The sequence below is a fragment of the Uranotaenia lowii genome, chromosome 3 (assembly GCF_029784155.1).
Source record: "Uranotaenia lowii strain MFRU-FL chromosome 3, ASM2978415v1, whole genome shotgun sequence".
NCBI classification, from domain to species: Eukaryota; Metazoa; Arthropoda; class Insecta; order Diptera; family Culicidae; genus Uranotaenia; species Uranotaenia lowii.
In genome coordinates, this window is record NC_073693.1 from 87,182,295 (window position 1) to 87,196,875 (window position 14,581).

The 14,581-nt window shown below is 39.8% G+C and overlaps 1 protein-coding gene across 1 annotated transcript in view; it reads left to right on the forward strand.

Annotated features, from left to right (window-relative positions):
* LOC129757907 (elongation of very long chain fatty acids protein 7-like) overlaps positions 1-14,319 on the forward strand; it is a 157,225-nt gene extending 142,906 nt beyond the window's left edge. The window contains exons 5-6 of the mRNA XM_055755291.1: positions 919-1,055; positions 13,300-14,319. Of these exons, the coding sequence (XP_055611266.1) occupies positions 919-1,055; positions 13,300-13,872 (710 nt within the window). The 3' untranslated portion in view covers positions 13,873-14,319. The remainder of the gene's footprint in view (positions 1-918; positions 1,056-13,299) is intronic.
* Positions 14,320-14,581: the final 262 nt, after the last annotated feature.

Genomic DNA, 14,581 nt, shown 5'->3' on the forward strand with positions numbered 1-14,581 from the left:
TATACATGAATTTTCGTATGAACTAATAATACCTTGAAAAACATATTTTTTTAAAAAGATGCATATGGAGGGTCGAGTAAACTACTTTTTATGCTTCATGCTACCCTGATATATTCCAGGAAATTATTAAATAAACCTTCTTTACTAGCATCACTTTTGCTGCGGCTTTCGGTTGAATATTATTGATATGGGTTGCGGTTGTTTTCTGGTAACGACCGCAGGATAAAAAAGTAGCTAACCAAATGCCATCAAACAGCAGAGCGTGCGATGCGGTTTAGCTGCCACCAAAACTTTCAACGCTCGTCTGACGTTGGCTCAATGGTTGTTGGTGACAATTGTTTGTGTGCTCGTATGTGTGAGTGTGTATTCCTCCTGAATCCATTCAGGACTAACATGCGACAGTCTGGAATCGGATATGTTGTCAATGCTTCGCTATGAGTACATAATCATATTTCACTTTAAGTTGACGTTGCCGAATTGACTTCGGAAGGTGGTGACAATTGCAGAGTCAGCTCTGCCTGAAACGCAAACTCAACTTTGACTCAATTGAGATTTGTGGGTTAAAGTTCATTTTCGGGTGAAACACGATTGATTTATGATAATGTGCTTTGGGCGAGTTATCCATTCTGGGTTGAATTTGGCCCTGTAGTCACTTTTCCAGGAAGTATTTAAGGTTTTTTTTTTCTTTGTGGGAACGTATAATCTTTTGAGTTTAAAGTCTTTATCTTGTATTATGGCAGTTTGTTACTTTTTGTAATTTTAAAAACAAAAATACATTAAAGTATACATATGTGAGCTTTATATCAGCATGTTTGCATTTCAGTTGTGATCACTATAATCTCAGAACAATTAAACATCACATCCATCACAAGAGTGATTCTCTAATACTTTTCAACTTTCCTCGTTCACTATCCATAGGTGGAAATGCAACGTTCCCGAACATCATCAACAACTTTGTACATGTGCTGATGTACTTCTACTATATGCTGTCGGCGATGGGACCCCGCTATCAGAAGTATCTCTGGTGGAAAAAGTACATGACCGAAGTGCAAATTGTGAGTATTTTAAATGAAGTGTAATAAAAATAATTTTAAAATTATGCTTTAATTCAGAAATCATTATATTATTTTTTAAAATTTAAGCCATTTAAGCATATGAGAGAGAAGATATAAAGTGAGGTTTCACCAAATATACCTACCGAATACTTCTTACAAATGGCCAAATATTTGACTTATTTTATAACTGCGCTAACATTAAATCAAACAGGTCGATTATCACTCTTCATAACAGCTTTATTAAACTTTCAAATGTTGCTTTAAAACAATTAAAAATTTAAATCGGTAGTTAGCCCGTGCCGAGCAAAAATTTGGCATGTGGTGATAAAACTTCTAAGAATTTTCTATCTGCTCATTTTCACCACATTTCATTTCTTCTAACTTTCTATCCGTCTTTCAAATTATATAACCTTAAGATGTTCTGACAAAAAAGACATCACTTTTTACCGATAAGGCTGATAAATTAAGTAACAAATATATTTAATTCTTTTTTAAATTACTATCCCCGAGTTACATGGCTCAAATTTTAGCAAAACTACAACAGAATATAGTTCGTAGGTAAGATTCTAGAGAGGAGAAAGAGAAATCTTAGTGACTTTTCATACGAAAGACAAAGTTTGTGTGTTTGCAGAACAAGAGGTGTCAACATTTTGAGCGTCCAGTTGTTCATTAGCTGTCTTAATCAAGCAAATAATTTCAAAAAGCCAAAAGAAAGTGTTTTAAGAAAAAAATTGGAGAGATAAAATGGAGCTTACATTCCTGCGAGAAATAAGCCATATATTTGTGAAAAATAAATCTGAGGCTCTTGGATCAGAATTTAAATATGTATGTAGGTAGGTGCATAAAAGTTACTTTCAAGACAACACCCCTTGATGTTACCGTATTTCTGAAAATTTCCTTAGGATTTAGAAAGATAAACAGTGTTCCGAACAAGAAAGTATGTACATAATAATCTAAAAATCAGAAAATGACATAAAATAAGGTTTGAAATATTCCAAATCCAATGATATAACAAACTCAAATTCAATAACACTAGAGAACACAATTACTTTAGGCTAACAACCTACTGCTCCTGATATCTTTTATTGTTACGGAAACTGAGAGAAGAAATAACCGAATTGGAACTTTGGCAACGACTTTTAGCATAAAAACACGGACTAGAATTGGAACTTGGAATGTTTTGACCCTTGCCCAGCCAGGTAAGCTGGCTCAACTTGCTAGAGAAGCTAGCCGCCTCAAGCTAGAGATATTGGGACTGAGCGAAGTCCGTTGGCCTAACACTGGAGAACACAAGACACAGTCCGGGCAAGTACTGCTTTACTCTGGCATACGAGGAGAACACGCTACTCGGGAACGCGGAGTTGGCCAGCAGATCGTGGCCTAGAGGATAGCATCCTTGTCTTCTAAGCCAACGATCATGAGATCGAATCCCGGTCGTGACATAACCTGGCACACATAGTATGATGAAGGTTGGCGGTTTTAGCATTAGTGAAATGCTAGCCGTGTATACCTTGGAATTGTACGCCTCAATGATGCAGCATATACTTGTGGATGGATCTTTTCAAGGGAACTTAGATTGCACTTGAAGATCCTACTTAGTGATGTGTGTGCTCGTAGTGCTACCGGTAAACAACTGCAACTTCAACCAATAGTGCAGGGGTGTCAAGTAGCATAGCAAAGTAAAAATAATAACGCGGGGTAAACCACAATAGATCAACTTAATGGTCGCAGTGGACTCTCTCCCCAACAGGAAAAAAAAAAACGCGGAGTTGGTTTCCTATTAAACCCGCAGACCCATGCGGCACTCATAAGATGGGAACTGATAAACGAAAGAATAATCGTAGCCAGATTCAGAACACGGGTTAGAAACCTAACAATGGTCCAGTGTTATGCGCCAACTGACGTTGCCGATTTGCAGGAGAAAGAGCAGTTTTCAATTGAACAGCGTGGTTGAGAGAATTCCGAAGGGTGACATTCAAATCCACTTAGGCGACTTCAACGCAAAGATTGGCTCCGATAATCAGGACTTTGAGCGCATCATGGGGCGCCATGGCTTAGGCCAGATAAGCGAAAACGGAGAGCTGTTTGTAGAATTTGGTGGCAACAACAACATGGTGATCGGTGGATCACTCTTCCCCCATCGACCAGCACATAAGGTCACTTGGGTATCCCGAGATGGCCGAACAGAAAATCAAATTGACCACATCTGCATCAGCCGAAAATGGAGAAGGATCCTCCTTGATGTCCGCAACAAACGAAGCGCAGACATTGCATTTGACCATCACCTCGTCCTTGGCGAGATACGACTGAGAGTTGCGCGTGTCCAAAGGCGCGAGGAGAAAGTCGGGTGTCGATACGACGTCCGCCGGTTGGAGAATCCAGAGGTGAAAAGGGCATACGTTGAACAGCTAGAATCCCAAGCCTCGGAGTTGCCGACAGACGGAACAGTCGAAGAACAGTGGTGTGGAATCAAGAATGCCTTTATCACGACGAGCCATGGTACTCTCGGTAAAGTTTGTGAAAGACGAAGTGAATGGATGTCGGAGGAAACCTGGAGGAAGATCGATGATCGGAGAAAGGCAAAAGTCGGAATTGAGCAGGCATGTACCGGGTCAGCCAAAGCAGCCGCGCGCTTACGATATGCGGAGCTTGAAAAGGCAGTTAAACGAGCTTGTAGACGAGACAAGAGAGCCTGGACAAACTCCCTAGCCGAAGAGGGAGAAAGAGCCGCCGCCATTGGAGATATCCGATTATTATATGATATTTCTCGCCGCCTTAGTGGTGCAAGGACTAATGCAAGAATGCCTCTGAAAGACCGAGCAGATCAGCTGCTGACAGATCGAACAGATCAGCTCAAGCGTTGGACTGAGCATTTTGAACAACTTTGCCGAGTTACAAACAGCAATGGCCAACAGAACCCGCAGCTCGAGGCGCCCACAGTAAGTCGCATTAATGGCGTCAACTCGGAAGCGCCCTCGCTGGCTGAAATAGAAGCGGCAATCAAGGACATTTTTTTTTTTATTTACGACACTTTACCATCCAACAATCAAGGACATGAAATCCAACAAAGCGCCTGGAATCGATCGCATTCCTGCTGAAGTGCTCAAAGCCGACCCTGCCTTGTCAGCACAAATGTTGCACCGTCTTTTCGCTGACATCTGGGATACTGCAACATTCCCGGCCGACTGGATGCAGGGTATCCTCGTAAAGGTCCCGAAGAAAGGAGACCTAACAGAGTGCGGTAACTGGCGTGGCATGACTTTGATCTGTACAACCCTCAAAGTACTCTGCAAAGTGATCCTGAACAGGATCCAGGAGAAAATCGACGCTACACTCCGACGGCAACAAGCTGGATTCCGATCCGGACGATCATGTGTGGACCACATCACAACGCTACGAATCATACTGGAACAAATCAACGAATACCAGGACTCTCTTCTGCTGGTGTTCGTTGATTTCGAAAAAGCATTCGACCGACTTAACCATGAAAACATCTGGGCGGCTCTAAGGCGAAGAGGAGTACCAGAGAAACAAGTTCATCTCATCGAAGCACAATACGAGGCATTTTCGTGCAAGGTCTTGCACGACGGTGTCTTGTCCGAACCAATCCCGGTAACTGCTGGAGTGAGTCAAGGATGTATTTTGTCACCGCTGCTTTTTCTCATCGTTATGGATGAGATCTTGACTGGATCGATTGACTGTAGACCAAACCGAGGATTGCCGTGGAATCTTTCAGCGATTGAGCAACTGAACGACCTTGACCTGGCAGACAATATTGTTTTGCTCGCTCAAACACAACTAGACATGCAGAGCAAACTCGACGACCTCACCGAAAGCTCCAAGGCAGCAGGTCTCAAAATCAATGTCGGAAAGACCAAGTCGATGGAAATCAACAGAGAAAATCGTTCCAATTTCGTGGTAGCTGGACAACAGGTTGAGATAGTGGAGTGCTTCCAGTATCTTGGTAGCCAGATAACGCCTGATGGTGGTACCAAGAAGGACATCGAAACCCGGATCAGAAAATCCCGATTTGCGTTTGCGAGTCTCCGAAACATCTGGCGGTCACGCCAGATCTCTCTACGAACTAAGATCCGAATCTTCAACTCAAACGTCAAATCCGTATTGCTGTACGGGTGTGAAACTTGGTGCACATATGCGGTGACGACGCGAAAACTGCAAGTTTTTGTGAATCGCTGCCTGCGGAACATCATCCGCGCTTGGTGGCCTGGCAACTGGATCTCAAACGTTGAACTTCATCGCCGGTGTCATCAAAAGGCGCTAGTAATCGAGATTCGGGAACGTAAGTGGAGATGGATTGGGCACACGCTGCGAAGAGATGAAAACGAGATTTGCAGAGAGGCGCTTGATTGGAATCCAGATGGGCATCGAAGAAGAGGCAGGCCCAAAAGCTCGTGGCGGCGAAGTCTAGCTGCTGAAATCCGCACAGTTGACGAGAACCTTGGCTGGCAGCAAGTGAAGACGCTGGCTCAGGATCGCCAGCAGTGGAGATCTTTTATCTCAGCCCTATGCGTCGGTCAATTGGCGCCGGACCCTTAGGTAGGTAGGTCAGTAAGTAGGTAGAGAACACAATTTTTGGTACCTTTGTTTAAATAACTTATTTTGAAAGGTTTTTTCATCTTGAATTAAAATCTTCGTCAGTCGATTTTATTTTTGTATAACATTTCGTTTGAACTCCCTTGTTTTGCAGCATTGAAAAAAACCAAAAAAAATTCAATTATTTTTTCAGAAACCAATGCAACGCGCGATCTTGGGAATAGATAATAATTTCAACACTGATGTTATGAAATCGTTTGGTACATCTTTGTACTTGAAAATAATCACATTTTCGTAGATGATGGAAAGAATTAAAGAAACATGAGCTTTCAAAGAACGAAATAACATAAGCCGTAAATATCATGAATTTTTCGAAAAAGATACAACGGCTCATCGGCAGGACTTGAACCTGCAATCTCCGCTTCAGTACAACGGCGCGTTAGCCAATTTCACCACGGTAAACGTCATGAAACCGGCGAATCCGAGCAATCTAGCTCTGCCGATCAACTGCTGGACCCTCTATCGAAAACACAATGTATATCCCGCATGTGATCTTTCCCGCTATTGATATCTCTCTGGTTTCTCTTACCCCACCCATCGACTCGTTGAGGGTCCAGTTTCATCAGTTCGTTGTACTGAAGCCGAGATTGCAGGTTCAAGTCCTGCCGGTGAGCCGTTGTATCTTTTTCGGAAAATTCATGATATTTACGGCTTATGTTCTTTCGTTCTTTGATAGCTCATGTTTCTTTAATTCTTTCCATCATCTACGAAAATGTGATAAAAATTTTTTTACTTCATTTGAAAATATGTGTAATGTTTTGCCGAAAAAGTGCACAAATCATTTAAAAGAATTTACACCTATTTTCAAAAGATTATGAAAAATATAAATGAACGAAAAAAAAGTAAATGTTAGGAATCAAAACAATCCCCCCTCCCTTCCTTAATCAAAATAAGCACTAAGTTTGTGAACCACAAAAAAATGAGAAATTTGTTCCTTTGTGCAATTTTAACCAGCCCCTTTCAGAATGTTTCCTAATGATAGAACGATATCTTTGTTAAATGACCTCTACACCATACACAAAATACTAATGAAATGGGCGTTACAATCTTCCACAACAATCAAACAACCTAATGAAAAAATTAAGTCCTTATACCAGATTTGAACCGCGACTTTGCGAGATGATAGCCAAACATCCGTTTAAATAATATTAGTTTAAATAAAAATGGAATTCCATGGTTATAACTTTTAAGCATAAAATTATTCAAATTTTTGATTTTATCTAGACATTTAATTCGTGAATTGCCTCATCTGAATTTCAATGTGTGATAAACTCGTGGTTTGTAAATACAGGAGAATGAAATTTTCTACGGTAAAAAAAAATTTCTATTTTCAAAAACGATCCCTTGAGAGTACGCTTTTAGTTTTTCAAATTGAGCTTTTAATGTAAATCATACAAATAAATGTACATGTAAATAATACAAAAATGATTAATTGATTATTTGCCCTTTTGTGATGTCCGCTCACATTTCATATTCATGAAATAACAGACATGTAACGAAAAGGCTATTTAAGGAACTTTTTCGGACTCCATAGATGGGCATTTGAGATCTAACTTGTTACTTTTATACTGAATGGATGCGATTGACGTGTCACGAAATGTCTATTTGAGGTACATTTTGTAACTTTCATGCTCGTATTCGAGATAATTCGGTACCAATTCCCTTTGGAACCTTTGTTCAGCGAAATTCGAACTTAAAAGGCACTCGTTTAAAAAGGTATGGGAATTTTGGATGCTTGGGATATCATCAATTTGATATCCGTCTACCTCATATTGAACGTGGATAAACCAGCTATCGTTCATTCGAGTCACTATTGTGTACGATTAACATAAGTAATTGTTGATTTTCGTGGATTTACAATGAAAAGAAACTTCATATAATGAAATTAAAGAAGGGGAAGCAGCATTCGAATCTCAATCTTACGTCAGTCACTTATTCTCTACCCTAGTTCATTGATCTGATTTCTGTAACCCTAAACACTCGCACCACTTTGTATTCCCAAAATTTCAATGATATTTATCGCTTAAATCAGATAGCCACGAACCTATTCAACTTCAATTGCACAGAAGAATAACGATTCACACCACTTGCTGCGCTAGCAATGAACCCCCACAAGCCCGTTCCAAACTAGGGTGGTCTAACCGGTTTTACCGAAACCGGTAAAACCGGTAAAACCGTCCATTTTCCAATACCGGAAATACCGGATTTTGGGACGGTAAAAAACCGGTATTTCCGGTAAATTTTTCACCATTCTTTGGCCCTGTAATATAATTGACAAAGCTAATTTTTTTTACCAAATATGAATGAGTACAAATACTCATATTTTGTTCAATTAGTTTCAAACTCTAAGCTCATTAAACCTTACTACAAGGTTTATGTGAGATTTCATTATTGCTGAAACTTGCCGATGTAACTTTTATAATTCAAGCTAGAGTGGCGTTAAGAAGAGCATTGACAAGCTGCCATCTCTCTCAGATGATATTTTTTCATGAAACTTTACACATTTCAGTTCAGCTATCGAGCTAATGCTCCACAACATTTAAAGACTATACAAGTGTACGTACAATGACTGAAAAAATTATACATCTACAAGAAATTTAAGATTGCTTCACTGTACTAATCACTGTAGTTTTCATTGAAAAACTGTAAATTCTAAAGATGCAAAAATGTTTTATCTATAAACAGGCCAAGTTTATCAAAATTGTTCTAAGCGTTGCCAGGCTTTAGATTAGAAACTTCCTTCTTGGTTTTAAAACATGAAATATTTCAACAGAGTCAGCATTAAACACATGTTAGATTGTTTGTATGAAATTTCTCTATCAACTCTGTTTTTTTTTTTCTTTTTTCAGACAGAACAGTAATAAAGTTTTTATAAATTTGCAACAGATTATAGCAACAAAGAGCGTATAGATCAGATCCTAGCAACTATATTTATAGCTGAATTTTGACTATAGATTTATAGATTTTTTATACATTTGTTCGTTTTAGTTTTGGAAAGGCAAACTCATGCGATCACGACCTAGGTTGCGGGGAAAACATCCGTATTTTAGACAACAATAATCATTAATTTTGTGAGTCAACTAATAGCTTTGTGACAGTGTTTTGAGCTTTGTTTAGTAATTAATTAAGTCATTTTTTTCAACAAAAAATCTATTTGTATATCAAATTTCATATCATTTTCATGTAAGACTATAAAAAGTTTTACTGAATCTGTAAAATCTGTTCTTCAATCTGAATACTGTTCTACAGGGTTTAGGACAAAAATTTGTCGAAAACTATATGAAACTACATGAAACTTCTATAATTTCTGCAACCTCAATGCGAAATTATAATAATAAAATGACGATGATAAATGTTATGGTTATCATGAGAGTGATGTTAGATTTATGACAAAAGAATAATTTAAAGGCACAATACCATCTTTTTCAATTGAAAATGTTGGAAAATCTAGCGTTAAAAGTTCTGAGCAAGCATTAAAATAAGAAAGCGTTAAAAATTTTGAGCACTTTATGCCATTACTGCTGCATTAGACAAAACCTTTTCATGAATTTGATAAACTTTGAAAAATACCGGTTTTACCGGTTTTATCGGTTTTATAAATTACAAATAACGAAATACCGGATTTGAAAAAAACCGGTAAATCCGACCACCCTAGTTCCAAACACTTCCGGTGATCAGTATTTCAGAAGCCATCTAGTCACTCAGAAGTAGGAACAAGTTTTCGAACAATGATTAAAAAATTTCTATCAAAAACAATCCAATGAGACAATATTTTTAATGACCCGAAATAAAACACATGCGTTGCCACTAGAGATGCACCGAATAGTGGTATTCGGCGAACGGCCGAATACCGAATATTAACCTTTTCAACTAATCGGCCAAACGAATATTCGGCCGAATATTCGGTCGAATATTCTGTTGAGTTTTCAATAGAAATACTTCTATTTCAACTGCTATTTCTAATACAAATTTTCTTTATCTGCAATTTTAATGTCCTTCGTGTTTTTAAGTCGGTTATATCCAACCAGATCTTTCAGATCATCAGATCTTTTTTAAGTAGAGGATTCTTTTATTTTCGAAATTTCACCATTACTAAAAAGGACATTAAATGACTTGTAGCTTCTAGGACGTTTATCACAAAAGAGATTGGATTCCAGTGAAATCTGGGACAAAAAATGTCAAAACAAGTGTTAAGCTATTTGAAAAAGCTTTTCATTATATAGAAATATATGAATGTCTAATTTTTGCTAGATGTCATCAAAATACTTGTTAAAAGAACGATGATATTTAACCTTAAGCATCCAATACTTCCTACTAAACGTATCCAAACGGCCGGGTCTGAACGATTTTTTGAAAAACTTGTAAAAAATAGGAAAAATCTGGACATAAACTAGGCCTTTTTCTCAAACATACAAGAGAAAATAAGAAAAAAATAACTTGAAATTTAAAGTTATCATCGAATTACAACAGCAGTGTTCAAATCGTATCCAACGAGTAAATTTACTCTAAAAAACGTTTTGTTACACAAAATTTAAAAAATTTCAAAGAGACATTTGTTTTTTTATTTGATTCAGCAACAAATCTGAATAAACCCGGGTAAAATCCGGAAAGTTTAAAAAATATGTGGCCATCCATCGCTATCAGATTTAATTTTCTCGAATTCTTTATGTGGTTCATGGGCAAGCCTGGATATATCAAGAAAATTTGTAATAAACGATAATCAAAGTATAAAGCTTTCTACAGTGAAAAATACACGGATACATCTGAAATGTTTTACTGAAACCAAAAGTTTTTTATGGTTTTAAAGGTTTTCCAATATTACTTTTGGATATTTTACTCATTATACAACATCAGTTGAAAATATTGAGAAATCTGTTTTTGTATATAATTAAAAAAAAAAAAATTTTCGGCCTATTCGGCCTATTCGGCCGAATACCTAGCTCAACTATTTGGTGTGCCGAATATTCGGCTGAACGGTTTTTCGGCGGTATTCGGCGCCGAATATTCGGCCGACCGAATGTTCGGTTCATCTCTAGTTGCCACCCAGTCCACGCCTACTTCCTGTTTTCAATTAATCTAGATGGTGATCCAGAATAAGATCTTAATCCTGGTTCATATTCTAATCTCTATTCTGTTCCCTATCCTGATTTCGATAGTAAACCTAATTTATAAGCTGATCCTGATTTTTAATTTGATAATCATCTTCACTTAGATCCAGATCTTGATTATAAATTGATCCTTAATTTGATCTTTATCTCGATCACTATCATTTTCTTGATTCATTTTCTCTTTAAATAATTCAAAAACTGTGACTGGTCCAAGTAGTAGTTTGTTCTAACTAAGCTAGGTTTAGATTTCGAGGAGGTTGTGGATTATTTTCTCGGGGAGCTATTTTTTTATTTGATCATAAGGATTTAAACATCAGGATGTCATTCATCCCTCAGACGGGGAATAACACTTTCTAGCACCACGTTGAACATCATGCAGGATAGACCATCACCTTGTCGAAGCCCCCTGCGCGATTCGAATGAACTCGACAATTCACGCGAAATTCGCACACAGCACTGCGTTCCATCCATCGTCCCCTTGATCAGTCTGGTCAGCTTCCCGGAAAAGCCGTTCTCGTCCATGATTTTCCATAGCTCGTTACGGTCGATCGTGTCGTATGCGGCTTTGAAGTCGATGAATAGATGGTGCGTAGGGACTTGGTGTTCCCGGCATTTTTGGAGGATTTGCCGTAATGTGAATATCTGGTCCGTCGTTGACCGTCCCTCCATGAAGCCGGCCTGATGACTTCAAACGAATCTGTTTGTTTGTGGCGTTAGGCGGCGGAGTGAGATTCGGGACAACACTTTGTAGGCGGCATTGAGGACAGTAATCGTTCGATAGTTCTCACAGTCCAATTTGTCGCCCTTCTTGTAGATGGGGCATATTACCCCCTCCTTCCACTACTCCGGTAGCTGTTCTATGTCCCAGATCCGGACTATCAACCGGTGTAGGCAATCGGCCAACTTGTCCGGGCCCATTTTGATGAGTTCAGCTGCGATGCCATCCTTCCCAGCCGAATTAGTTTTTTTTTTCAGCTGGCTAATAGCTTCTTTAACTTCACTCATCGTTGGGAGTGGCTCCTCTACGTCGTTGGCTACGCCGGCGATGTACCTTCCCCCACCATCTTGATCTTCTGCACCGTTCAGGTGCTCATCGAAGTGCTGCTTCCACCTTTTGATCACCTCACGATTGTCCGCCAGAATTCCCCCGTCCATATCCCGGCACATTTCGTCTTGCGGCACGAAGCCTTTGCGGGATGCGTTGAGTTTCTGATAGAACTTTCGTGTTTCTTGGGAACGATGCAGCTGCTCCAGCTCCTCGAGCTCCTCCTCCTCCAGGCGGCGCTTTTTCTTCTGGGAAATTTGAACTCGCTGCCTCTTCCGCTATCGGTGATTTTCCACATTTCGACGGGTGCCACTTTGCACTAATGCCGCCCGCGCGGCATTCTCTTCGTCCATCACCCTCCTACACTCCTCGTCGAACCAGTCGTTCCGTCGAGTTCGCTCCACATAACCGATGACGTTCTCCACATCACTGTTGATAGCTGTCTTGATGGTATCCCAACAGTCCTCGAGAGGGGCTTCGTCAAGCTCGCCCTCTGCCGGCAGCGCTGCTTCGACCGATTGCGCGTAGTCTGCCGCGACCTCAGGTTGCTTCAGTCGTGCGATATTTAACCGAGGCGGGCGCCGGTTTCGTGTGTTATTCACTACGGAGAGCTTTGGGCGCATCTTCACCATCACCAGATAATGGTCTGACTCGATGTTGGCGCCTCGACAGGATCTGACGTCGATGATGTCCGAGAAATGCCGGCTGTCTATCAAAACGTGGTCGATCTGTGATTGCGTTTGGTACGGTGATCTCCAGGTGTACTTGTGTGGGAGGCGGTGCTCGAAAAAGGTACTACGTACGGCCATTCGTTTGGAGGCGGCGAAATCTATAAGTCTGAGGCCGTTTTCGTTGGTCAGCTGGTGCGCACTGAACCTTCCAATTGTCGGTTTGAATTCCTCCTCCTGGCCGACCTGAGCATTAAAATCCCCGATAACGATCTTGATATCATGTTTTGGGCAACGGTCGTATTCACGCTCCAGCTGCGCGTTAAATTTGTCATAACCATTTGATACTAAATTAATCAGTAGAGTGATAGGGTAACGGACTTATTTTGGACCAGCGGACCTATTTTGGGCCACCTTGTCTAGCGCTCTTATAAAGCAACTAATAAGGAAAAAAATTAGTATATTACATTAAGTGCCCGAACTTCAATGAAATAGGTTAAAAAAATTCATGAACAGTTGCTTTATAAGAGAGCTAGACGAGATGGTCGAAAATAGGTTCGCTGGTCCAAAGTATGTCCGATACCCTACTCATGATACTAAACTAATTAGTATAGTGTGCTTGCTATCACACTGTCAAACAGCCGTTATTATGTACTGCTCAATTTTGTATTTCGATTCTCTATCAATGGTATCCGTCCATTAAATCAAAAAGAAACTTGTTTCAAATAAAAAAAAAATATTTTCAAAACTAATCATCAATGCTTGTATTTTGTGATTGCGACTAACCAACAAATATTTTCTATTAACAGATTCAATTTATCCTGTGTATCGGTCACTGCATAAACGCCCTGGTATCCGGATGTCCGTTCCCACGCTTCATCTCGACGTTGCTGTTGATAAATGCCACCATCTTTCTGTGTTTGTTCATGAACTTCTACATCGCCAGCTACAAACGGCGTCCTGCAGCTGCAGCTAAAGCAGCGGAAGCAGCCATTGCTGAAGCAACCAAAGATCAACAGGTTCAGAAGACTGGATCCGAGGCTCAGGACCTGATCGAATTCCACAGCAAGGAACAAGAGATCAACAATAATACCATTGAATCTCTCGAAGGAAAACCAGAAAGGGAACATCTTCTAGATGCGGAAGATTTGCCAGTTGACGACTGTAAGTCAGCAGAAGTACCAGATGATAAGGACTCCCGGATAGAAGAGCTTCTGTCCGAGGCAGAAAGTCTGGTGGAGGAAAGCATATTGAAGCCTGTGCCCTGCAAAGATGTGACCGGTGAAGCGGTTGAAGGCCTTCGGTTAAGGATAGGAAAAGATCAGGAAGACCACCAGCTTCCGGGACCTCCCCTGGACGATACCATCAATCGGGAGCTATAGGCTGCCGCTTTCATGTTCCGAAATGTGCCTGCCAATTTATGCCCCTTTCATTTCATTGATCCCAAATCACATTTCCCTTCCAAACATTAAAAAAAACCCCCAACAACACCATTCCATAGTTTCTAGCATTTGAGAATAGCTTTAGTTCGTAATGAAGTAAAAACGAGTGTACATTGTAAGATTCACTGATAGCTGTAAGTAGTAGCACAATCATGACAGAGAGCGTACATTATATAAGAAGATAGCTCTAACCCTAGCAAGACCAAAACCGGAACCAGGTCTAGAGAAGCCATTCACCGAGATGCTGATGCCCGCGAGAGTCAAACATATTGTGGATCGATCAGTCCTTGGATGAATGAGATTGATGATTTCTAAGTCAAATCAGAAATTAAAAATATGAAAAAATAAAGCTAACCTTAAAGTTTGAACTTAATAAAGACAGAAAATTTAATTTGTACATAACGAAACTGGACACGATTTTAAATAAGGCACTCTATACATACGAATGTTGTTTAAATTGTAATAACTTCAAGAAATGCTTTCATTTGAAACCATGATCTTAACTGGAACTGTTTTCTACAACGTTCTTTAACTAAATTTTCCATTCTGCATGGAAAAATAATTGCTTTCGACTGGTGAAAATTGCACACGAGAAATTTTCAGTGTTTCCTGTCACTATAACAGATCAAACGTAATCTCTTCTTAATCT